This window comes from Sugiyamaella lignohabitans, chromosome A (genome assembly GCF_001640025.1).
Source record: "Sugiyamaella lignohabitans strain CBS 10342 chromosome A, complete sequence".
Taxonomy (NCBI): domain Eukaryota; kingdom Fungi; phylum Ascomycota; class Dipodascomycetes; order Dipodascales; family Trichomonascaceae; genus Sugiyamaella; species Sugiyamaella lignohabitans.
The window spans coordinates 3230723-3256378 of record NC_031672.1 but is presented as its reverse complement, the minus strand read 5'-3'; the positions used below and the strand labels follow the sequence as shown (position 1 = coordinate 3256378).

Here is a 25656-nt window from a genome sequence, read left to right as displayed (position 1 = left end):
TGGATTGACATAGAATGTAGGGGGGCTTCAGAAGCTAGTAGGTAGAAACTAGTGTAGAGTCCTAGTGAAAAGTATTTGAGGGTATTATCGGGAAAATGTGGAAATTAAAAATAAAAGAGAGCTCGGAGAAATAGAGCTACTTTTTTTTTTTAGCTCAGGGTTATGAAAAATTTAATTTAGCAGTAAATAATGAAACAGACTCACTGGAATAGAGTTTTATGATGGCAAGCGCGCCGTTTTGTAGAGGCTCTAAAAAGGCAATATAAGCTAATATCCAAGCGAGTTTCCTTCTTTGTTGAGTACCCAGGAAACCTTCCATAACGCTCATGGGTTGTCACAGAATAGGAGGTTCAATATATTTATTTTTTCCCAGTTGTTTATCTTTGTGCATATTATTATACACTGCACATGGAGAGTGTGCCTTAAGGTGGACTGGGTTGCATTCTGTTACCTTAAAGGCACCGGCGAGAGTGATTTTGTGAAGCTCATGTGAAGCTCATGTGAAGCTCATGTGAAGCTCATTTGCTTCAGATATGAACTGATGATGCTTTGTTAATGCACCGACTGGTAGTTGAATTGACCTCATTGGCATTGCCAGACAGAAGATCTCAAACTCAGGTGATGAATTGCGGGGGTATCAAAGATCGGATTTTCGGTCAAAACACGCAAATTCGACAAAATGTGGGGTTAAATGCCCTCGTTCAGGCATTCTGCTGCTGCTGTATTGGGTCGGCAATGAATTGTCGGTGATGAACTTGTATGTTTTGTGTAAGGCGGCCATGGTCTAGCCGAGCCAGTTACCGAGAAAGGGACAATTCAATATTAGACTGTGTAGAAAGAAAGAAAGAAAGAAAAAAAGAAAGAAAGCAATAGCAATAACAATAGCCCTTTTTCCCGCCTTGCAGACACAGTACTCACATGAACTCGCTCCATGCCTGGTGTTCTATGTTCTATGCTCCTTTTCCAATATTCTAGTCTCTTGGCAGGGGTACGCACATTCGTCCCGTTAACGGCTGCCACCACCATTAGTGATGGGTACATGTGAAATAATTATTTATTGTAATATAATAATTATATAACATATTGTGGTGGTGGGGGACGGGAGTAGGCGGAGTAGGGGAGAAACGGCCATGATTTGAAACAATCTTGCAGCTGACCACCTGACAGTAGACTTTTGGACTCCGCGACTCGGACTCCAGACACGTATAATATAATAAACAGCAACCAGACAGCCAATTCGTTCCCTGCATCACGGTGGTCTCCGTGAGTACTGTAGGTTCTGTTCAATACTCTAGGTTCAGTACTCTAGGTTCAGTACTCTAGGTTCAGTACTCTAGGTTCAGTACTCTAGGTTCAGTTCTAGGTTCTGTACAGTACATAGAGTACTGTATATGGGCTGTTACAGAGCCGTTTTCGTGGCTCACCATGTACTGGGCTGTTTCTTTCCTGCACACCGGCTCCACAATTACAGTGTGCTAGTCCTTTCTTGCTAACTCGCGTTATACAGTTTTCCAAATGCTGAACAACCGGAAAGTCAACTGCCTAATCTGTTACATCCACAGGCTAAGTGCACTAATTAATCATAACCGTCTAATACACTACAATTGAAGTTAGAAGTCAGACAGTAGCGCACCATGTCACTGGTAGTTTCCATGCCATCTAAATCGGGATTTTTTCAGTCGAATTTCTACCGTCTAAATCCTTTAACCGTGTAACCACCGTGGAACCGTGGATGAGGAACGATTCGATTTATGCTCGTGCTTCCCCCTGGCACCAGCTAAACGCATCTTTTAATTAATCAATGCATGCCAGACCCCTCCCCCTGCCAGTACCCCTCCCCCTCCCCCGCCTCTTTGACTGCAATGTCTACCACAAAGTTTGAGCGCATGGCCCCTCGTTCGGCATCGCGCTTCGGCAAAGCCCATACACCCAGTAACCAACCAATACAAAGAATCCACTTTCAATTTTTCAAAAAAAAAATTGAGAACCTCCAGTTATATTTGCTCGGATCATTTGCTCTATTTGTTGGCCTCATGGGATTGGTACTGTACACAACGTCAGGAATATCATTTCCAAAAAGGCCTCATTTTCACATCCCTCGATGTAAAGGGCTAGGATAACTGAAAACTTGGCTTCACAAAGAACTAAACTCAAAACAGATTACATCGTTTTGCTGTCAGAACCCGATAAAAAGTAACTAACGAGACTAACGACTAGGATGGTCTAGGATCTTGCTGATACTAGCACTACGGTCTAGTTACCAATTTGTTTAGCGTTATGTGGTTGTCCACAATCAATTATCGCTGGCTACTATAAATGTTAAACCTGAAACGTGCTAAAATAATTTAGGACTCAGTTGTCGTTGTTGTTAACGGATCTTGATACATTTTCTGCTAATGCCTCTGTACACTGTACACCTCCGTTTTGGCTTCAAAGACGGCTGGCTGCTTATTTTATTTTCACCATCCAGACTCGGCTGTGGTCCAATATCACTCGGGCCCTGAAACACGGCAAGATCCACCGCCAATTCAACTCCGGTTCTTTGATCCACAACATCCACAGCAACTGAAGATAATGTATGAGGTCACATCTACCGTCCTGCAACATCACTCTTCACACTTGCGCTTGCGATAAACCGCAACATTGACAACCATTTCATACTAACCACCAACCCATAACTCGCCTCAATTGTGACTTCCCGTTACAGACCTGCAACTGCTCGACCAACTGATCTAAAATTCCAGCCCCACTTGACCCTGACAAGACTCGTTGGCCCTTTATTGATAAAAAGTAGCATCCCCGCAATGTCATCCTGCACTGCAGCTACCATGCAAACAGAGGGGTCTATCTACATCAACACATGCAGTATCAACCCTGAAGGCAACAGCCTCTTCTTCTACGGGGTTGACTTTGCCTCCGGCGGCTGGGGCTCCGCCCCAGACCCCGTGGCTCCTCTCGCTTCGCTCGAGTCGGGCTTGGGGGTGTCAGGAGCGTGTGGAGAGGGCCGGTGCTGGATTGTGGGGTGGTAGCGTGCTAGCGTGCCAATGGGGAATTGCACAAACTCGAACCGGGCAATCGCAGGACACCTCACAACCCAACACCAGCCCTCTCCACACGCTCCTGACACCCCCAAGCCCGACTCGAGCGAAGCGAGAGGAGCAATGGGGTCCGGGGCAACGCCCCGGCCGCCGGAGGCATCCTCCCAAACCAGCACGGCTGAAGCAGCCCCGGTCTCCAGTCCCAACTGGCGAGACCCTTACCCACCGACGAATAGGATTGGCTGGTTTTTTTCAGTGCTTATAATTTTTAGATCATGTCGAGCCCGATTGTTCGGCGTATAATCAGACGTACAAAAGCGATCAGGTCATTTTTGTCAATTTTCAAGTTTGGCAGTTAATTTATTTATTACCCCTACCACCGACACTCGTCAATTGTACACCACACATCTACTAAATTGCTAGTAGACCCTATTTAAAGCTCTCAGCAACAAGCAATCTTCTAAAAATGATGTCCAGTCGCTTCCTCCGACCTGCTCGTTTGGCCGCCATTGCCCGTCCTATGATGGCCCGTGCCAGTGCTGGCGCTCTTACTGCTCCTAAATCATTTGCTATCAGACAATACTCTTCTGCTCATGATGAAGAGACTTTTGAGGAGTTTACTGCCAGGTAAGTCATGTGTCTGTTGTTTGTTGTCAGTGCTCTGCTTGTCAACATGTCATCTCGTGGTTGGGCTTCCGTGGCTTACCTTCGGTATCAAGTTTGTGACCGGGGGGTGGTCTTAGTGCGATTTCTCGATGGTTCTGTTATTTCAGTCGTAGAAAACAGGTTTAATCTTAAAGAGCCATGTACTTTGTTTGTGATTGTGACAGAGTCTGGAGTGCTGGACAAGCTGATATTGAGTGGTTGCAGAAACTAACAAGTGAACAGATTCGAGAAGGAGTTTGATGAGGCTTACGACTTGTTCGAGGTTCAACGTGTGTTGAACAACGTTTTCTCTTACGATTTGGTTCCCGCCCCTACTGTTCTTGAGAAGGCTCTTTTAGCCGCCAGACGTGTCAACGACTACGCTACTGCCTCGCGTGTTTTCGAGGGTCTCAGATACAAGGTTGAAAACAAGGACCAATATCAACAATACCTTGACGAGCTCAAGGAGGTCAGAGATGAGTTGGGTAAGTACTGTACAGTCGGACAAGAACAACAGACACGGACACGACGTGGTTTTTTGTTGTCTTGAATTGTGGTTCCAGGTGGACTCACCTAGCACGTGAACCACGTCATGAATGGCTAAATTTATCTGTCGAATGTGTTCAGAAGAGAGAAAAATGACAGAAGAGAGTTTCTACTCTTTCTAGAATGTGACTTTTGCTGTTGTTCAATCGTTCCAGCTGTTTTTATTGTTCAATCACTAACATGTGTCGCAGGCATCACCCTCAAGGAGGAGCTTTTCAACGAGGCCTAAGTCTGCTCTCTTTTCACGGCGCACTGGCCCTCGGAAACGAGCCGGTATGGCCAGTAAACTATTCCACACGCATTTACGTACGAAATATATTTCTGTTTTCTGCAGTCGGCTATGGATTCCATTCAGCCTGTCCCACCAAAATCTCCACTTGGCCACACTAAAACGACTCGAGCGCAGCGAGAGGAGCCACGGGGTCTGGGGCAGAGCCCCAGCCGCCGGAGGCACACCTCTCATCCCACCATCTACGGTTTTTCACAGGCCATTCTACACAATAGACATATTCAGGGACGGACCCTGCTTCACGAAAAAAACCCAGCCGCACGTGTCGCGGCGTGCGCCAGCCGTGCGGTGATTTGTCGGGCCAATAGAAAGTGTTTGAATAGCATTGTACATGAAATATTCGAGTGCGTGAAGCAGACTGAAGAGATCTCACGAAGAAGCGCAAATCGGTGTGAGATAGTTTGTTTGTGTGGATAAGCTACGTGTTTGAACAACGGCAAATTAGATACAGACGACACAAGTATCAGCCACTTGAACGGGTCCCATCAATAATATTTGGAAGCACATCGCAGAAAAAAGGTTTGGAAAAACAGTCAGGTATCCAACTGAGATATCAATCCAAGGACTAATTAATATACACTTTTGGTGAGGATTTTGAGTCAGCTCGAGTAGTCGACTTTTTTGGACATTGACAGGACTCTCATTGCATTAATAATTTAAACAGTCTGGTCTAATCAACCAACAAATCCATACACATCATTCGTCATTATGTTTACTAGATCGCTATACAGAAACTCGGCGAGACTTGCTGGTCTCCCTGTGAGGAACATGGCTGCTACTGCTGCTGTGGGTCCATCCAGTGTCAGATATGCTTCGACTCAAGGAATTCCTAAATTTTTACAAACCACCACAGAAGGCATGCCTACCGACTACCCTCTACCATCAGAACAGAAGCCTAACAGCGCCATTGACTATGCGTTGACCTCGTTGGACGGTATTGCCAATTGGGCTCGTCAAGGCTCGTTCTGGCCCGTCACTTTCGGTTTGGCATGTTGTGCCGTCGAGATGATGCACGTATCAGCTCCTCGTTACGATCAGGATCGTTTGGGAATCATTTTCCGTGCCTCGCCACGTCAGTCTGATATCATGATTGTAGCTGGTACCCTGACCAACAAGATGGCCCCTGCTCTGCGTCAAGTCTACGATCAAATGCCCGAGCCCCGATGGGTTATTTCCATGGGCTCTTGCGCCAACGGAGGTGGCTACTACCACTACTCTTACTCGGTCGTGCGTGGATGTGACCGTATCGTCCCTGTCGACGTCTACGTGCCCGGCTGCCCCCCTACTTCTGAAGCTCTCATGTACGGAGTGTTCCAGCTACAGAAGAAGATGAGAAACCAAAAGATCACCAGAATGTGGTACAGAAAGTAGGTATCTTTCCTGTATAACCAAAATAATATATTAGCATAGAACGAATACTGGCGGGATGGGGGGTCTGCCTCCGGCGGCTGGGGCTCCGCCCCAGACCCTGGTTGCTCCTGCTTCGCAGGAGATTGCTGGGATCGTCGACGAAACGACTCGAGCGTAGCGAGAGGAGCCACGGGGTCTGGGGCAGAGCCCCAGCCGCCGGAGGCAGCAGGTCCCCGGGAAGTAGAAGTGCCCCTTCACAATGTTAGTAGACTGGTGTGCAGGAGAGTGGAATCAGGGATTGTAAAGGAATATAGAAGTATCTGATCCCGTGCCTGCACACCAGGCTACAAACGTTGTGAACTGGCTATCTGACAACGGCAAGGGTTTACCTAGTTTACTTGGACCTAGTAAGTGTCTCCTTGCCGACTTGAAAATAGTTCGAAGGGACTAAAGACCCTGGCAGTACAGTGATTCGCAATGAAGTACCAGCTTGCGATGTTGGTAGATTGGTGTACAGGAGAGCGATGTCAGAGAAAGTAAAGGGCTTTTTTTAGAAGTATCTGACATCTGGCCTGTACACCAATCTACGAACCTCGCAAGCCAGCTATCAGCCACTGTAACCGTGAAGATGTCATCTGAAAATCCCTATGTTTGTCTTGGAAACAGTTAAGTTGTCCCCTGTCCGACTCGAACTAAACCGGACCAAAAAAAACCCCCCCATTTACAGTGATTCGCAACGAAGTGCCAGCTTGCGAGGTTGGTAGATTGGTGTACAGGAGAGCGATGTCAGGGAAAATACCCAAAATTTTATGTAGAAGTATCTGACATCTGGCCTGTACGCCAATCTACGAACCTCGCAAGCCAGCTATCAGCGACTGTGAACGCGGCATCATCAGTCTGAGGAGTATTGCTTCAGATATTCTTTTTTTCATGCTCAGTTAAGTGGCATGTTATCCCCTTTTATAGACAAAAGAGAAAGAGAGAGCAGTGAAATATGACTTGTTCTAAAACTAATATGAGTCACTGGTGCTGCAGATGACGGTATCATGTCACTCTGGGGGAACATCCACGTCATGACAACTTTGTTGTACCCATCGTTGAAACTATTGTCAACTTACAGTCATGGTCACAGCTAGTGTTTTTTGAAATATATCTTTAGAATGACTCAAAATTCAAAACTCATGTGAACGTTCAAAAATCCGACAAAGGAAATCGACTCCAACTCGTATCTCTTTCATCGAAACAGTTGCAATGCAACAGATCCACCTTACAAATACAGCTGTAAATGCTTTTAATTGCATACATGCATTAAAACGCACCGAGGGGCTCTCCAATCACGCTGCAGATATTCAGTTCGTCAAAATTAACTGTACGTACGACGATAGCAGAGCTGTTGAGAGTGATTGAGAGGTATCTCTGTTAACAGACAATAATAGTGAAAAATGGCTGGTGGACATAGACATGGTATGTGTGATAATAGATATAACTGTTCATCTTAGAACCTAGGTGATATCTTGCGTGGAGACTCGCGGGTTCAGCAGAAAGACATGAACTAACATTCAAAACAGCGCTCCATAAGGATCCCGCTATAGAGAAATTCTATAGTAAGTATGAAATCCCTGGATATTCAAGGATGTGGTAGAAGTAGAGATTTGATCATAAGATTGGTTACAAAAACTGCGATAATACCTGTGCCTACGGTTTAATGGTTCAGGCATGCGATTCATGTGCTATATTCGACAATGACTAAGGTTGAGGCAATGGGCATGATATCGTGGTGTCAGTGGAATATTTACTGTATGGGTAAATAATACTTACTCGTATGTGGGTTTTAAGCGACAGCATATTTATTTGCGATAGGTGGTGTGTAGATATTGGACGACATGAATTCATCGACAGCTATAGAGATATTTGAAGGACGAGTCATACGAGCCATAGCCCATATCTTGTATTGGAATGCGAACAAATTGATATTCTTTACGATTCCTCAATAATTCGACGACTGAAGGAATGATAGTAGTAAAAATGTCCACTATGAAAAATTGAACGCGTTGTTTATCCGCTAGCACTGAGCACACACTCTTTGATCCAAGACTACTATGAGATGATCTAAATACATCGAGGATTTTGGCAATTTCTAACTATTTTTTTTAGATATGCGGGAAAACACCCAAAACCACTTTCGCATCACCAAGAAGAGCGGCAGCTTTTTGCTCATCACATTCGGTTTGATCCCAGCTCTATTAGCTTATACTTCATACAAGGTTCATGTAAGTGTCAAGATTTGTTACGAGCTTGTTTGAGAGAGATATATACGATTCGCGGATTGCTACCCATCCAAGTTGAGCAACATACAATTCCCGCAGAAAGCAGGATGTCGTCAATACAGGAACTAACAATGGACAGGGACAAATTGAGCTCAGAGCCAAGAGAAGAAACGAATCGCTCTGGAGGTGATGCATCTTTTTACGTATATATTAACACGATTATCAAAGCATTTATTCAACGTACAGGTGGGCGATTGAAGGCTCCGCCAAGTTGTCTACCATATTTACAATTACAGAGAGAAGATGATATTTTTCAAGATAGCAGTCAGATGCCTGTGACAAAATCTCTTAAGTTTATATAAGAGATTAACATATGTAGTCTGCTCAGTGTGTATTTCAAAATTTGCTACTGCCTGTCGAGGTTAAAATTACACCTTTGACTGTGGTTCTAATCATGTCGTCACTCAGGGTCATCCTCTCCATCTTATTCTTAAAGGGATCAAATAAGCAGACTTATTTCCTGTGAACAGTTCTGCATTTACGTGATCGTCAACAAAAGTTGTTTCTGAAGAGTCTCCTCTGAAGGGACACCAGTGAGACTGGGAACACCACGTAACGACTCGAGCGAAGCGAGAGGAGCCACGGGGTCTGGGGCAGAGCCCCAGCCGCCGGAGGCAGGCCGACGACACAGATGTAACCGAGCTCATTAATTCGTATCTATAGACAGGTACAGCAATAAAAAGAGATTCATAAACCAAAACTGGGACCGAGGAGGGAAGCAGGCAAGCAAATTAGAGTGAGAGGGGAAGCGACGAAAACAGGAACAAACAGTAACAAGAACAGCAGGAGCGCAAAATCAAAAATAAAAATAAAATAATAATAGGAGAGGACTAGGCGGTGGTTTCACTGAGACCGGCCGAAGACGATGGCGGTAGAATAGGGCCAGGAGCAGAAACGTTGACACCCGAGTGGTCGTTGTGAATGGCGTGTGAAGGACTATGATGTTGAGCCTGGACAGCAGCATTCCGAGTAGCGTCGACCAGGGCTTTATCAGCATCATCGGAAACAGCAGCAGCGGCGGCGGCAGCAGCAACAGCAGCAGCTTCAATTGAAGGGTCATCAAACTTGTTACGAAGAGCGTCAAGCTTCTTTATATCTTCACACTCACGGGTCTCAATGTGTTCGTTAATCCATCTGTCGGCATTTTCAAACTCCAAACCACATCCTTTACATTTACCAGACATGCCAGGACGGTCTCGCTTCTTAGTACCGGCAGGATACTCAAAGTGCATAGCCTTGAGATGGTTTTTATACGTGTCGCATCGTGAAAAACCACCGTTCTGATGACATGCAGGTTCGAGATTGCCATAAGCGTTTTGATACAAAGTGGCCTTGACAAACAGGGGGCATCTGAAGGCAGCATCGTCGCGGTGCGATTTTTGGTGACGGAACAAATCGTTGGGACGGGCAAACCCTCTTCCACAAACCTCACAACTGTGAGGTCGCGAGTTGTCTGCCAAGTGAGTGGATCGATGAGTAGCAAGATTCGAGAACCAGCCGAGACAGGTCGAACATTGTCGCTTCTTACGACTGGAAGCAGCAAGATTGGCTCCATTAGCAGAAGCAAGGCCACCTTGTGGAGTGGGATTCGTCAAACTGGCTATACTCATAGGACCACTATCAAGCTCATTGGCAGATGCCAATTGAGCAGCTGCCACGTGGTTCTCACCAAACGCAGTTTGGAAATTACTGGGTAGTAATTGCATGCCATGACCCCCCATATTGTGACCAGCATTATTACCAGCAATCACAGCAGCAGAAATAGCTTGTTCCAGTAACTGTTGCTCACTCTTGGCAACGAGGTCGGGATGTGTTGTCTCGTCATGACCATGATGATGATGTCCGTCATGATGACCACCATCTACCCCGCCAACACCAACTCCTCCAGCACCAGCCAGCTCAGGACTGATGTTCTCATCAATAATTCCCGATGCAGTGTTCATATATTCCAATTCGGCCTTCTTATTAGCACCGCGTCCACCTTTTCCAGAAGCCTTGCCATTACCAGCACGAGCTCCTCGAGACTTGGTTTCGGCAGCAGCAGAAGTAGCAGCTAACGACAGAGTATCAAGAGGTGATTGGGAAAGAGCAGAGGCAGCTAATGCTTCAGCATCAGCCGGATCGAGAATTTGTTGGTCTTCGATTTGAATATGTGGATGTTGAGCATGATGATGATGTTGGTGTTGATGCTGGTCAAGATCCAGATCAAGCTCTTTCTTGGCTTTCTTAGTTTTACGACCTCTTTTAGGTGATAATGAACCATTACCATTGGCATCTGGAGAATTAGCGGCAGCAACCGCGGCAGCAGCAGCTGCTGCTACGGCTACAGCAGTGGCCATAGACGAACTATCACCAGTAATAGCGGGATCCAGCATTTCATTCTGTTTCTCTTCACTGTCATCATTATCATTATCGCCGCCATTCAATAAATGAGATTGCCCGTCAGCCTCGGCATCTTCAGCCGTTAGCTGTTGATGAACATCAGTGTCATCTCCAGCCGTGGTTGTACTTCCATTCTCATTACCAACATCACCATTGGATGAATCAGTAGCACCGGTCTCGACACTGGCATTGATGTCAGCACCACCATCAACAGTGGCAGACTGATCAGATATTTTTTCCTCGTTTTTAACACCGGCCATTTTAAATGATTCACCAGAACGAAGTTTATGGATAATAGCAACCGTCACTGTCCTAGATTTATTTTTCTTTCAAATCTTTATGTTTCTTCCAGATTCTTCTTTTTTTTTTCTGTAGAAACGAAGCCAAACAAAAACAAATCTTTACTTAATACTTCTTCCAAATGGTTATTCAGAATGAATCAATAACACCGAAATAAATAAATAAACTTCGAAGAAATGTACTGAGCAAAGACAAAAAAAAAAAAATCTCGTCACGTCACAGCACCAAAGTTTTTTTTTCAATGAACAAAGCAAAACAAGCAAACTGGACAAAAAAACAAATCAACCAGCTCGACACAGCTTCGTCTTGATATCAACGGCTTTTACACGCACACGGTTCGCGTTCACCGACAGTCAGTTCCTGGTCCAACCTTCAAGTTCAGCCTTATATAAGGTCGGGACGTGAAGCCTTGCAATAGCTACAATAGGGAAATTTAATTGTCCGCGTCTCGAACAAATAGCCACACTATAGGATGTTTGTGAAAAAACACACAAAACCAAACACGAGACCAGTAAATATTCTTTTAAAACCACAAAAACCCCGACAAATTCGTTGCTGGGACGCTTTTTGCAATATTTTTCTACTCTGTTTCACACAAAGTAGCTAGCATATAAGTGGCAGAACGAAGTTAGCCGGGGCTTCCTAAGTTTATATAGCCCCACGGCTGAATAATAATCATCATCATCATCATCATCAGCAACCCAACCCTGCGGGCTAGCGCGCCTGGCGCTTGTCTCCATGTGTCAGCCGGTCCGGCTGACTCTCCACCCAACTCTGACTATGAATGTGGCGTGGACGCATACTGTGCATATATGCGCCTGCCCAACTGGGCACTGTTACCCTGATCGGGATGTCTAGAAATGGCTGGCTCCGGTTCCGAGATCGCTCTTCTGTTTCTCCGACTCTCTCCCACGATACCCGCCATACCGGCCTTTTTACAGCCATTAGACCTAGCAGCCACTCCTTCTCCACACGCATTTCACCGCTTTTTTTTTATTTCTCTCTTTTGTGATTTTCGGTCTCCTGCCTCAGCCGCCTGTTCACGCGTTTTTATCTCGGCACGGCGCTCACCAAACCCGCTGCACCGCATTCTCTGGGCTAGGGTTGACTATGCTTTGGGTCATTCCACAGCCTCGCGGATCCTGCCCGAACGAGCAGCCTGGCAGTTCGGGTCAGCCGTGCTGGGGCCGGCGTGGTGCCGGGGTCGGGCCGCTGGCCTCCGGCGGCTGGGGCTCCGCCCCAGACCCCGCTGCTCCTCTCGCTTCGCTCGAGTCGGGCGTGGGGAGGTGTCAGCACCGCTGGGTTGAAGGCTTGAAGAGGGGTTGAATGGGGTTTGAGTGGAGTTTGGAGGGCGGAGGCGGGGTAGAGGCGCGGCTGCGTAAACAGGGTCCAATCGCAGCATGCGTTCGGTACCTGCAGTGCATTAAGCCGCACCATAGTCTTCTCAGGGGATGTCAATCCTAGACCCTGGAGCTCGGGTTGTTTTAGGAAGCACCAGATAAGCTCTCTTTGTCCTCACTACCACAATTGTAGCAGCAATGGCGTCGAAATTGCCCAAAGTCCTCACAATTGCCGGTAAGAACCCAAAAAATACCGATTTTCGAGCCAATTGGCTCGGTCTCCTCAACACTGCGGAACTAACTCTTCACAGGCTCTGACAGCTCAGGGGGTGCTGGCATTGAAGCCGACCTCAAAACCTTCACAGCCCACGGATGCTACGGAATGACCTGTATCACCGGCCTGACCGCCCAGAACAGTAAGTGTCCCACCAGCCTCCGGCGGCTGGGGCTCCGCCCCAGACCCCGTTGCTCCTGCTTCGCAGGAGACCTCTGGACCGTCTCCGTCTCGTTCGACGGAACGACTCGAGCGAAGCGAGAGGAGCAACCAGGGTCTGGGGCGGAGCCCCAGCCGCCGGAGGCAGTCTGCCACCCCCAGGATCTAACAGAACCCAGCCAAAGGTGTGAGACAGATATGGCCAGTGACCAGCCAGGAGATGATAGAGAACTGTTTGGACGCTGTGTTTGAGGACGTTCCTGTGGACGTGGTGAAGACGGGAATGCTGTCGACTCGCGAGACTGTTCAGACGGTGGTGAGGAAACTTGGTGCCGAGATTGAACGAGGTGCTCGCGAGGGGAGAACGGTGGGTGTGGTGATTGACCCGGTTATGGTGTCGACTTCGGGGTCGAGACTGATTGCCGAGGATGCCGTTGGTGAGTATATTCGAGGGTTGTTTCCTCTGGCTACGGTTATTACGCCGAATTTGCTGGAGGCTCTGTTTATTCGTAAGGAGCTTGGATTGTCCGAGTCGGACGACGCTTCTGCTATTCAGTCTATTGCCGATATCAAGCAATTGGCTGCTGATTTATATGGACTGAAATGCCAGGCGGTGCTCGTTAAAGGCGGTCATATCGGCTTGACTGATGACTTAAAGCCTGCTAAAGAAGGTGATGTTCCTACTAAGATTGTCGATGTTCTGTATGACGGTGAGGAATATTATGTGTTTGAGAACCCATTTGTAGGTTCTCAGAATACTCATGGCACGGGTTGTACACTGGCATCGGCCATTGCGTCGAATCTGGGTCATGGAATGTCACTTGATAATGCCGTGAAGAACGGTATTCGATATGTTCAGAGAGCCATTGTAACTGCTCCTAATATCGGCCAAGGTCATGGTCCAGTTAATCATATCCACAATCTACAGATTCGTCCCTACACGCCTGGTCATTTTGTGGATTATCTTTTGAACCATCCCAAGGTGAAACCTCATTGGGACTTGTATGTGAACCACCCGTTCACCAAACAAGTGGGTCAAGGTACTCTACCAGTAGAAACGTTTAAATACTTTCTTACTCAAGATTATCTGTACTTGATCCACTATGCCCGTGCTCACTCACTGGCTGGATACAAGTCGAATGATATCGACGTGGCAGCCAAATCGGCTCAAATTGTGCAGACAATTCAGCACGAAACAAGACTCCACGTGGCTTACTGTGCTACGTTCGGTTTACCTGAAGAAGATATTAAGAACGCTAAAGAAAGCATTCAATGCTATGCGTACACCAGATTCATTCTCGACACCGGATTGCAAGATGACTGGACTGGGCTCGAGTTTGCACTTTCTCCCTGTCTTCTCGGCTATGTCGAAGCTGCCAACAACATCAAAGCCGACCCGCAATCCGTGCCCGGAAACCCCTACTGGCGATGGGTCGAAGAGTACTCCAAACCGGAATTTCTTGTCGCTTCTCAAGCCGGCATCGACCTCCTCGAAGCCGCTGTCCTCGACGCCTCTCCCGCCCGTCTCGAACAGCTCGTCGACATCTTCGCCACTGCCACCCGCATGGAATGCGACTTCTGGTCCTACTCTCTGGCCCATGGCTCTAAATAGACTCCTTTATTTTCTCTGTAGGGGGGTGTGCCTCCGGCGGCTGGGGCTCCGCCCCAGACCCCGCTGCTCCTCTCGCTGCGCTCGAGTCGTTACGTCCACGGTCGCGAACCATCTCCTGCGAAGCAGGAGCAACCAGGGTCTGGGGCGGAGCCCCAGCCGCCGGAGGCACACCCCTTGAGGACCCTGCATCTACGCCGCATACGCCGCGCAGGGGTGAGAGGTGATGGTGAATTCACAAAATTAAAACTGCTCGCATATAATGATGGTGCGAGAGGCTGGTGACATCGCAGAAGATAACGATATTGACTTTGACCGGGACGTGGGTGTGTGTTTGAAGAGACCGCTCTATTGAAACGTGACTGTAGTTAGTGTAGATACTCGGTACAAATAGTTTGATCCTTTTGTTGAGGAGAAAAAGTCAGCGTATTGGTGCGGTCGGGCAGTTATCGTGCCTGTTTCCGAGTGTCATATTGATATTTATTTATTGGCCACTTTTCGTATTTATATATCTCTGGAGAAATTAGTGTTGTTATACATTGGTTAGATACTTGAGATCGATATTTGATATTTAGAGTCTGAGCATGACAAGGTATGTGGCAAACGAGGTTGATTTGGGTGTCGAGATACGAACCGAGTACAGTACTAACAGTAGGGTCCAGGTCTAGTGCACGAACCAGCTAGCCAAACTATGCCGTCTCATTCAAATCCAGGTGGCAGTGGCAGCTATGGCTGGCTACCAGACCGACGAATAGAGGAGCGCAATAAAGAGCGTGAGAGGAGAGAGCGCGAGGCCGCTGAGTATAAGCGGAGGCATCATATCCAGTCTGGCGATTATGTAAGTGATGGTGACGGATGGTAATCTGTGAATTTGGTGCGCTTTGTGAACAGGTTTCTGAAAAGGTTTCTGAACAGGATTCAGGTTTTTGCATGTGTGAGATGCGAGTTAAGAGAATTTATGACTAACGGTTATGTAGCGGCGAGATTACCGTGATTACAGAGATTCTCGACCATTTCCCGAGCGAGATGTGGACTTTGGTCGCGATAGAGAAAGGGACCGGGAACGAGATCGTGAGAGAGACCGCGAACAAAGAGAAAGAGATCGAGATCGAGACCGAGAACGGGAACGAGAACGAGAACGAGATCGGGATAGAGACAGAGTTGGCGAAAGAGATAGGGTTGGCGTGGCTTCTCCACAATCCCGTGGTGGATCCAGGCCAGGTAGCACTAGTTTAGGGTCGTCGACGATAGGGAATAATGAGCAGGCTTCTTTGAATACTGTAGTCCCTGCAGCATCAGGATATCCAGAATCAACGTCATCTCTTTCATTTTCGAGCATTCCAGCCACTTCCAATTCAAGTACACAACGACCTCCAGTAGGGCCTTCACGGCATTCTACCTCGAGTATTGCATCTGCCTCTCGAATAAAAAGTCCGTCTCCTGATCAATCATTCCATCCACAGGGTGCAAAACGGTATTCTACTGGTGGTTCAGGTGGCTCGGGCCATTCTAATGGACTCGGGTCAGGACCTGGATCGCGGTGGCAGGGATCAAGACAGTTTTCTGGATCGAGACGAGATGATGGTGGTGATGATGGTCCTGGAAGCATAGGTAATGGTGTTAATAGTTCTGCGAGTAGTGGTGGAAGTACTAGTATCGGTAGTGCAAGTAGTGATACCAGACGAAGAACCTCGGAAGATTTCAGACGGTCTGGCAATGCTCAACCTCGTAGAAGTGCTAGTGGACTACCATCTGGACCGAGTTATTGGGAAAGAGACCGCGAGAGAGATAGGCCAAGGAATTGGGAATGGGATTCTCGTGATCCAAGAGGTATTCGCGATGGCCGAGATGGCCGTGAGGGTCGGGATAATCGCGATCCTCGAGAGTCTCGTGAGGCTAGAGATCCACGGGAAGTCCGTGATGTTCGAGATGTTCGAGATGTTCATGATGCCAGAGATGGCCGCGATTCTCGTGATATTGGCGAGCCTCGTACCAATCGAGATGCCCGTGACCCCCGTGAATCTCGCGATACTCGAGATTATCGAGATAGAGAAGCTCAAGACAGCATTCGAGGGAAATGGGAGAGAAGGCCAAGTAAGCAGTTTCCTCCTCGCGAAGATCATTATGATCACGAAAGGAAACCATCTCATTCTAGGGAATCGAGAGACTATCATGATCGCAGCTATAATAGGGAAGAATATTTCGACCGAAGAGGGTCAAATAGACGGTCTAGAGAGTCGAGTGACGATAAAGTACCACCCAATTCACACGCGTTTCGGTCCCGACTTTCGTATAGCGAGGTTGGTGAAGAGCCTAATGGAGCAGCAAGTGAGTCCAGAACTGGCAGTTCGGCTCCGTCTCCAGAGTTGAAACGACATGGATCTTCACAGGATAGTAGGAGATCATTGTCGTCGGTTGCATCAGAATCTGCCTTGGTTAGAGAGAAAGAGACAGCAGAGAAAGAAAAAGGTGAAACAAGCAGGAATGAGCCAGAAATTAAACAAGAGACGGAAAAAGACTCCAAATCGAAACATGATTATGGCGATGTTAAACTGGATGAGGCCAAGGCCATTGGAGCCGAGCGTGAAGATACACGTGCACGAGATAATGGAAAACGAGAATCGTTGGTGTCAGTAGAAGAAGTCCCAGAGCCTGCTGTGAGTGAAAAGGTGACTTTCGTTGCTGCGGTTTGTGAAAAGATGTCAATTGATAATCAATTGGAGGTGAAATCAGAAACACCGAAGCCAGATGAGACTGTCTTGAAAGACGCTGTGGAGCCTGCTACCGCTACACAAGCGTCTGAATCAAAGACGGAAGAAAAGAAAACTGAAGCTCAAGTTCCAGTTAGTTCTACAGCGGATAGACCAGTGGAATCGACAAATGAACAGAGACCAGATCATGTTAATGGCACACCTGTGAATGGTACAGCTATTAGCTCTGATGTAGGAAATGTTTTCAGAGAAGAACCGACTAAGGAAGTTGAGGAGGTTTCAAAATCTACTGTTCTTGAACCCGTGGTCGAAGCGGTATCTGAATCAGAAAGAAAAACTGTTACTGTTTCTGAGCCTGTTTCTGAGTCAGTGCAGGCCTCTGCTCCTACTTCTGAGTCGATAACCGAGCAAATTAACAAGGAATCTACTGACACATCATCAAGTGTAAAAGATTCTGAAATGACAGAAGTCGCTGCTCCTACTCTACCTCTCAAGGAGTCTACTACAGAGGTAGACCAACCTTTAGAACCAGCCCGAATAACAACCACTTCTACTTCTACACAAGTCAAGAATCCCGATGAACTTGAAGCTGTGGATATTCTGAATCAGTTTGCAATTCTTGCTAGTGAATCTACTCCTGTTCCTATCCAGGAATCGGTGAGTAAACAGGCACCTGAAAACATGGTCTTAGCCAAGTCATCAGACTCGTCAACTCAAGTCAACAATACAGGCATTTCGGCAAATGTAATAGAGTCTGTACCAGAAGGTACAGACCCAATAGATGAAGTGATGGTTGAAGCAGGCTCTCCACCATCTGAGGTACCAATCATCGCCAAACCGGCCATTACCGAAAATACTATAGACGCTATGGAGCAAGATATACCACCAGTTGAACCTGCTAGTGCTGCTTTGGTGCCGGTGTCTACAGAACACGAGCAACCGGAGGTTGTGCCCAAATTGGAATTGAAACCTGAATCTAAGGTCGAATCGATACCAGTCAAGCAGGAACTTCCTGGTGCACCATATCCTCTGACTCGCATTGAGTATATGTTTCAGGAATTGAAACAATGTCCGAAAGATGTTCTACGGTCAAAGATGACATATCTGGATACTGAACATCCAACAAGACATCTTGCCGACTACGAAGTATTCCGCCTTAACGACAATATTTTCAAAAAGTTGTTGAAGGATGAGCTTTTTGACGCTGTAAACGAATACCACAATCGATTATCATCACAACGTCAGGTGTCTCAAGAAGAATACAAATCACTCAAAGAATCATGGTGCAAGTTTCGAGAACAGGCTGAAGAAGAGTTCCGTCTCCGTTATGAGAAAAAGGTAGAGGTAGCTGGAACCAATGGGTCAGCGGCAGTTGTTGAAGAACCCTCAGTAGGAGCTGCTACTTCTCCAGTGGTGGCAGCTACCCATGCCGATGAACGAGCAAGCCGGCGTAGTAGAGCCACTTATCAGGCAGATTCTGTTCGTAGTGAAGCGGAATTCTTAGAAATTCTTGCCAATCTTGAAAGAGAAAATGCTCGTGATCCACTTGTCAGAGCCCAGTTGACGTCAGCAGTTGTGCCAGATATGATTTTCGATCCAATTGAACGTGAAAAGTTCAAGTTTCGCGACTCGAATAATTTCGTTGGTGACAAGTCTCGTCCGTATAAACGATTGGTGACTGATGCCATTGACACGTTCACTTCCGAAGAGCATGAAGCGTTTTGTGATGCGTATGCGCTGTATCCAAAGGAATTTGGTAAAATCGCTCGTATGATGGGTGGAAAGAGAACATTTGGAGATTGTGTGTTACATTATTATCAAACGAAGAAAAAGGTCGACTACAAAGCTTTGGTTATGAATCGGTACCGACGAGGTACTAGAAAGGCCAAACGCAAGGCCAAAGCTGTTTCTAATTCGACCACTGCTACTCCTAGTGGAAATGGCAGTAGAACAGCTGCTGTTAGTGAATCTGAAGATAATCCAGGTCCCGGTAGTGCTTCTGAGACCAAAACAGGACCTGTGGTGGTGCCCAAGCCTCCTACGGAGGCAGTAGTACCGGGTGGTGTGACAGGTACAGTGTCTGCATCTGAAGCAGTAACGAACACGACTACCGAAATACCATCACCAAACTCTAGACCAGACACGAAGACAGTAGTTGAAAGTGCATTTGAAGCATTGGCAACAGCCGCAGCTAATCAAGCAAGGGAAGAGTTAGGTGAAAAGAGGAAGCAGGAAGCTGGTGATGATATTGGAGGTGATGTCAAGAAACGAGTCAAGACGACAAGAACTCCTCGAGGATCTGGTAAAAGAGCCCAACAAAAGAGAGATGAGGTGGCTGCTGCCACAGCTGCTGCTCTGGATGATCGTTCTCAAGAACCAAGTGAAAACGAAGTCACAGCTACAAAAGTGTCAAGTTACTGGAGTTTGGTTGAAATTGGTACATTTGAAAGATTACTCGAGGCATTTGGAACGCGGTGGGAAGAAATGGCTAAATTTATGAAGAATAAGAGTGTGGTGATGCTTAAGAATTACTATCACAAGTTTGCTGCCGAAAGACGGTATAACGAGATAGCGGCAAGAGCTGACTCGAGAAACTCTCTGAGTCCAGTTCAACCGAAATTCGAGCCTGAAGATATTCTACAGAGACCCAGATATCACCAACAGGGCGCTTCCAATGTACAGGAGCAGGCACAGGCACAGGCACAGTCTCAATCACCACAACCACATTCGTACCCAGAATCTCACCAGCAACTGCAGTATCAGCAGTCGAAGCAACAGCAACCTCTACAGCAGCAGTTGCCATTGGCACAACAACAAGCTCTACCACCGCAGCAACAGCCAGTTCAACCTCAACCCCGGTCTCAACCACATCAGTCGCAGGGTCAGATGCCGGCTCAGGTTTATCATCAACTGCCAACTGGTCCTAGTGTGGGTCCTTCCTCTGGAAAGATTCCTCCGCAGCAACAACAGCAACAACTTCCACCATCAGGACAGGTTTCACAAGGTGGACCCTTACAAAGACCACTCCAAGGTCCCAGTCCTGGTTACTTTGCACCACGTGCGAAATCATTCAGCTCGAAATCAGGACCACCTACAGCTGCTGCTAAACCTCCGCTAGGAAACCCTCCTCTCTCGGCTTCACCACCAATTCGAGTAACTCAGGCAAGTCCACCGCCTTTGGGCCAAATGGTGTCAAGAGATGTATATCCCCAGGGTCCCCCACAGCATCCACAACAACAACCTCAGCATCAACAGCAGCAGCAGCAACAGCAGCAACAGCAACAGCAGCCACCACGGCCTGTTCTTCCTCCGTTTTCGAACCTGAGTACCTACCAAGGATACTCTGGTAGTCAACGACCGGTGCTGAACCCGTCACGAACGTCGACTATTGCTAGCATTCTCAATAGTGAGCCTCAACGGTCGACTTTCGACAAGGGACCCTCCCCACTGTTGCCACCGTTGTCCTCAGGTCCTCCAGAACGTGGCTGGTACGACAACCGGTACTCGACCCAGTCACCACCACCTCCACTGCCCCAGCAGCAGCAACCGCCACCTCAACCTCAACAACCACAGCCACAACCCCAACAGCAACAGCAGCAACAACAGCAGCAGCAGCAGCAGCAACATCAACAGCATCAACAACATCAGCATCAGCACCAGCATCAGGGGTCACCTGAAGTTTCCTCACAACAACAGGCCCAAGCTCAAGCGCAAGCCGAAGCTGAAGCACGGTCGAGAAGCCATCAGCTTGGCAAACCAGCTGGTCCACCGACTGGCCAGTTCTCTATTCCACCGAACCGGCCAATAGTGAACTCATCATCCGGAACATACATGTCACTAGCACCATTAACGGTGCGATCTGGAGTGTTTGCACCACCGCTGCCAACAGCCAACTTCCCACCTCACCGACCGCCTTCCCAACCGCAACCGGGCTACCATCCAACTCCACCAGGCAACCGTATCACGGACCAGCCACAAATACCCCCACACGGCCCGTCAATCCCACATAGTCTCACCGCAGACCAACAGGCACACCGACCCACGAGCCCTGCCCCACCGCTGTTCGGCCACAACTACAACGAACAACCCACGAGCCGCGAAAGCAACGAACGGGGCGGTTTCTACAACCGTCACCCGTGATCCCCCACTGTAATACTAATAATATTTAACGACTAATGACGAATTATTTATGTCTTTCTCTCTCCTGTGATGCCTCCGGCGGCTGGGGCTCCGCCCCAGACCCCGCTGCTCCTCTCGCTCCGCTCGAGTCGTTTCGTCGACGGTCCCAGCAATCTCTTGCGAAGCAAGAGCCACGGGGTCTGGGGCGGAGCCCCAGCCGCCGGAGGCACAGGCCCCACCAACACAATAAAAATATATATATATAAAAAGAGACATAGGGTACATCAGGCGGCACCCTTGGACAGGCTGAGGTTCATGAACTTGCGTTTGGTGAATGCCAGCCAGTACTTGTTCGGGGCGGCAGGGTTCTCATAGATCTTTTCGAGCAAACGGAGAGCCAGTTCCTGGCGGAACTGGGACAGGTATGAACGCAGTAGGTCGACTTCGTTACGGTCTCGTGGTGCAGTGTAGAGAGTGTTGAGCGGGAATCCAGGCTCGCCGGGGATCGAGAAGTGGTCAATGGCCAGTGTATTGAGAATACGAGTGGCTTCTTGTAATGGAGTGGTGGGACGAAGTCTGCTAAGACAGTCGGACACAAACAGGATGCCGTAAATCAGAGCTCGGTCAGCAGGTCCTTTGATCTCGAAGTTGCGGAAAAACGAGTTCACTCGAAAAAGATCCAGCACCTCGTCCAGAATATCGTAGTTGTCGTCACTGGGAGGAGGATACGCCGGGCCACGCACTTTAGTTCGCAGCGGCAGAATCGCAAAATTGCCGACAATCCGGGTGTCGGGGTCGTTGACCGAGTCCAAAAAAGTCGAGTTTTGTGCCTGGGCACTGCCGTTAGTTTCTGGGTGGTGGGTATGCCTCCAGCGGCTGGGGCTGCGCCCCAGACCCCGCTGCTCCTCTCACTTTGCTCGAGTCGTTTCGTCGACGGTCCCAGCAATCTCTTGCGAAGCAAGAGCTACGGGGTCTGGGACGGAGCCCCAGCTGCCGGAGGCTGGTGGGCCCTAGAGCACGTTTCCCGTTTAAAGGGTGGCTCAATTGGGCTCGGGGTGGGTCAGGGAGTCACTTACGGGCATGGTAGGGTCCTCGTTGAGTGCGGATATGGAGGTTCTGGAGGGTTTTGGGTCGAGGGGAACGAGAAGCGGTGTCGTGAATCGTGGAGTTGACGACGTCGGTTGTATGCGGCTGACTGCGGCTTCGTGAAGATAAGTGGCAGTGGACTAGAGGTGATAGGAAGGACAATGGCTTCTCAGTTCTGGTTTTTTTACAAATTGGGCGGCTGGTGTTTTTTTGTAGTCAGTTTTATTTAGTGTTAGTCGGTTATAATTTCTGAAAAAAACTTAGAAATTGAGGTGGTCTCGGTTTTGTCTGTCTGTAGCTGTTAAAATCAGGTGCATATATTGCATATCCGGCTGTGAAGATATACAGGGTCGATACCGCAGCACAATCAGCCCGATTGAAAGAACTGGGAATTATGATACCTCGTGGATCCCTTGCATTCCCGAATATATCAGCTTCTATAACCCCTAATCCTTTGTAGGATGATATCTTCTTTTTCATTCTGGGTACTTTAATTGTTCTTTCTGTCGCTGCTGTTCTGCTGGCTGACGATATGGGAAGTAGGGGCCCGGGGTCTGCCTCCGGCGGCTGGGGCTCCGCCCCAGACCCCGCTGCTCCTCTCGCTTCGCTCGAGTCGGCCGAGGTGGGGACCCCAGGTCGCTCCGCGAAGCGGAGCACAACCAGGGTCTGGGGCGGAGCCCCAGCCGCCGGAGGCAGACCCCGACAAGCTTCAATAGCAGCTAACGCTATTGACCAGAGAAACCAGCGAATCGCGAAACTTATACCCATCTCTACTTAATGACTGCAAATTCGGCAGATAGACTCAAGAGTTACCACCGTAAAGAAAGAGCCGTATGAAAGACAGGAACTACCAACGTCAAGATGGCAGCCAATTATGAACCGAGCACACCACCACCACCACCACCACCACAGCTAGCAAATAGATTTATTAGCGAATCATAAATAAATGGACCATTCAAAATTAAAAGGCAAAATGCTGATCTTAGACTAACTCTGGACCGGGCTTAAAATTCAAAAAATATCAGGAAAAGCTTCTCTATTTATACTTCTGGAAGGGACAGAGCTCATGCACGAGCCTGATTGGGGACGCATCTCTGTCAATGCCAGTATCGGCAGCGTAACAGGGATATCCCTGTACCTTGACTGGTCAACTGGTGCGGTACTCATTTCTCCGTGGGAAGGGGCCTGCCTCCGGCGGCTGGGGCTCCGCCCCAGACCCTGGTTGTGCTCCGCTTCGCGGAGCGGCCTGGGGTCCCCACCTCGGCCGACTCGAGCGAAGCGAGAGGAGCAGCGGGGTCTGGGGCGGAGCCCCAGCCGCCGGAGGCAGGTCCGTTCTTTCCCAAGGCCCCTCAGCCAGCTGGATTCAGTCGGGTTATTTTTGGTGATCGGATAGACTGCAGCTAGCAGCAGCCAGGGGTCGTTCCAAGCTGCCAAATCAAAGACACATCCGGTGATCCACAGATTTAATATGACAGGTTCCATACATGCATTTTATGTGGACGATTTAAACCGGGTCTAAATTGGGTTAGAGGGGTATGAGATGAGAAAGAGCCTCAGAGGATAATCTGCTGGCATCTCTCACTTGCGCCGTCCAGGCTCGTTAGCTTGTGTCAAATTTCCGGTTTCCATGGCAGGCTCTTACAATGCAATGTTTAAACTATTATTTCCAGCATCTGCCAGGATGTATGGATGTGTTATGCAATGAACTATGCAACAGGGAATTCAGAAAAGCGATACTTCCATCAAACTAAAATAGGCTCCCTCTTGTATGATGCTTTTTTTAACCTGAGTAGAGACTGACCTTGAACTGTATTTACCAACATCGCGCATTTCATGAGCCAAAACCCCCCACTAGACATATCATTGGCTTGGTTCAACCCAGACGGATTTTTTTTTAACTCTTGGGAAATTACCAGAAGCTCAAAAATGAGCAAATGTTCCACAACGAATTAACAGCCTTGAGGGTGCTTTCTACAGTAGTTTAAGGACCGAGCCAGGGTTCGAAGAGAGCAGTTTGAGGGTCGTTGTTGGGCTCAAAGAATAATAAGCAGGCAATTTGAACCTTTCCTACTAGCATCCCGTGTTTATGGCATTCGAAGCTCTAAAACGGTGATTCTTCTTCGATTCTTGGTCTCACAGATTCAAGGAAGTACATCTCGCCAGAGGTTCTCGACCGGGTAAGTGCATTTATTATAGGTACCTTTTCTTATCCATTTTTCACTTCTCTTTCTAGGTTTTAAATTCCCCACTTGATTTTGTCTAGTATTAGACCATTTTTTTGACTATACCTCGACTTCTTAACAGATGGATGATTCACACCGAGGAGAGAAAAATAAGACTAAAAGACTAAAAATTGAGTAAGAATGAGAACGAGAAAATTCCCCATCGTGGATAAACGGTGCACCGGAAACTGAGCCTGTTGCTAGATCCAAAAATGGTGATATTCAATCCACCAAAATGTGTTCAGTGTTCAGGGTCATGGATAGCGCTTAGTTAAACTCATATAATGTTTACTCATATTTAGGCCCATGACATTAACTTCATGTAAAAGAAATGCATGTCCAACACCATGCTTCTGTTGAAATACATCAAAATGCCGGGTAACAATAAAACCTTTCAGAACAAGAAACCTATTCCCAGAATACTGAAAAGTAAGGTCACTCTACTGGCACTTAGAATATATTTGGATAAAACTTCAAAGAACGAATAAAAGAAAAACAAAAAGAAAAGAGCTCAGCTGAGAACATTCGTTCGTGGTAGGTGGTTCTCTAAACTCCGGGTAACAGGCGAACCACAACTCCCGCATAATAATATAAGCATTCCCAGCACATATGATAGGTTGGCACATGCAATTAAATTACACAATATAAAAATTCAGACTAATATCTCTAAAACACTAATCGCTTTTAACTCGCATTTCTGTCCAGTCGCGTGGAGTTGGCACATGTGCTTCAAGGTGTTGGCTCGCACGGGCAAGGTTCATAATGAAATTTCTCATATGATATCTCCAGACGCTCGGATTTGCTATTACTTTGGGATCCAGTTAATGCCATTGATCTCTCCATGGAGAATTAACGAAACCAAAGTCTCCAATTTTCCGTTTTCAACGAGCATTTCCATCCGGTCGGGTGGGCTCAGGAGAAGCAGAAATAGATTAGGGTTATTGGCAAGATAAACTCTGGACCAGGTGAGTCAAATTTGGTGAACGGGTTTCTCGACAAATATCTCTTGTATATGGCATTTCGAGTCATGAGTACGTGAGATACTAATGATGTTTCCATTCCATTCTCATGGTCAGAGACTCAAGAAGTCTCAATTTTGTTCTCAGCCAGCATTTCCGTTCACACCGGCACGGGCCGGGAATATCATCCGAGGAGATCATGCCTCCGGCGGCTGGGGCTGCGCCCCAGACCCCACTGCTCCTCTCGCTGCGCTCGAGTCGTTTCGTCGACGGTCCCAGCAATCTCTTGCGAAGCAAGAG

General features: G+C 47.8%; 4 protein-coding genes across 4 annotated transcripts; 3 read left to right on the top strand and 1 right to left on the bottom strand.

The window, feature by feature from the left end:
- Positions 1-5226: 5226 nt before the first annotated feature.
- AWJ20_1021 (putative mitochondrial Complex I, NUKM_20kd subunit) lies at positions 5227-5889 on the top strand (the record flags this gene model as incomplete). Its single annotated transcript, XM_018877871.1, has 1 exon — positions 5227-5889. One exon carries the CDS (start codon positions 5227-5229, stop codon positions 5887-5889), a length of 663 nt encoding a protein of 220 aa, XP_018735230.1.
- A 3136-nt stretch (positions 5890-9025) lies between these two features.
- Positions 9026-10837, bottom strand: STP3 (Stp3p; the record flags this gene model as incomplete). Its single annotated transcript, XM_018877870.1, has 1 exon — positions 9026-10837. One exon carries the CDS (start codon positions 10835-10837, stop codon positions 9026-9028), a length of 1812 nt encoding a protein of 603 aa, XP_018735229.1.
- A 2033-nt stretch (positions 10838-12870) lies between these two features.
- On the top strand, positions 12871-14262 carry THI22 (putative phosphomethylpyrimidine kinase; the record flags this gene model as incomplete). The annotated part of the gene is made up of 1 exon (XM_018877868.1): positions 12871-14262. The coding sequence occupies one exon, from the start codon at positions 12871-12873 to the stop codon at positions 14260-14262; it is 1392 nt and encodes a 463-aa protein (XP_018735228.1).
- Positions 14263-14843: 581 nt separating this feature from the next.
- Positions 14844-21110, top strand: SNT1 (Snt1p; the record flags this gene model as incomplete). Its single annotated transcript, XM_018877867.1, has 2 exons — positions 14844-14851; positions 15260-21110. 2 exons carry the CDS (start codon positions 14844-14846, stop codon positions 21108-21110), a joined length of 5859 nt encoding a protein of 1952 aa, XP_018735227.1.
- Between the last annotated feature and the right edge of the window lie 4546 nt (positions 21111-25656).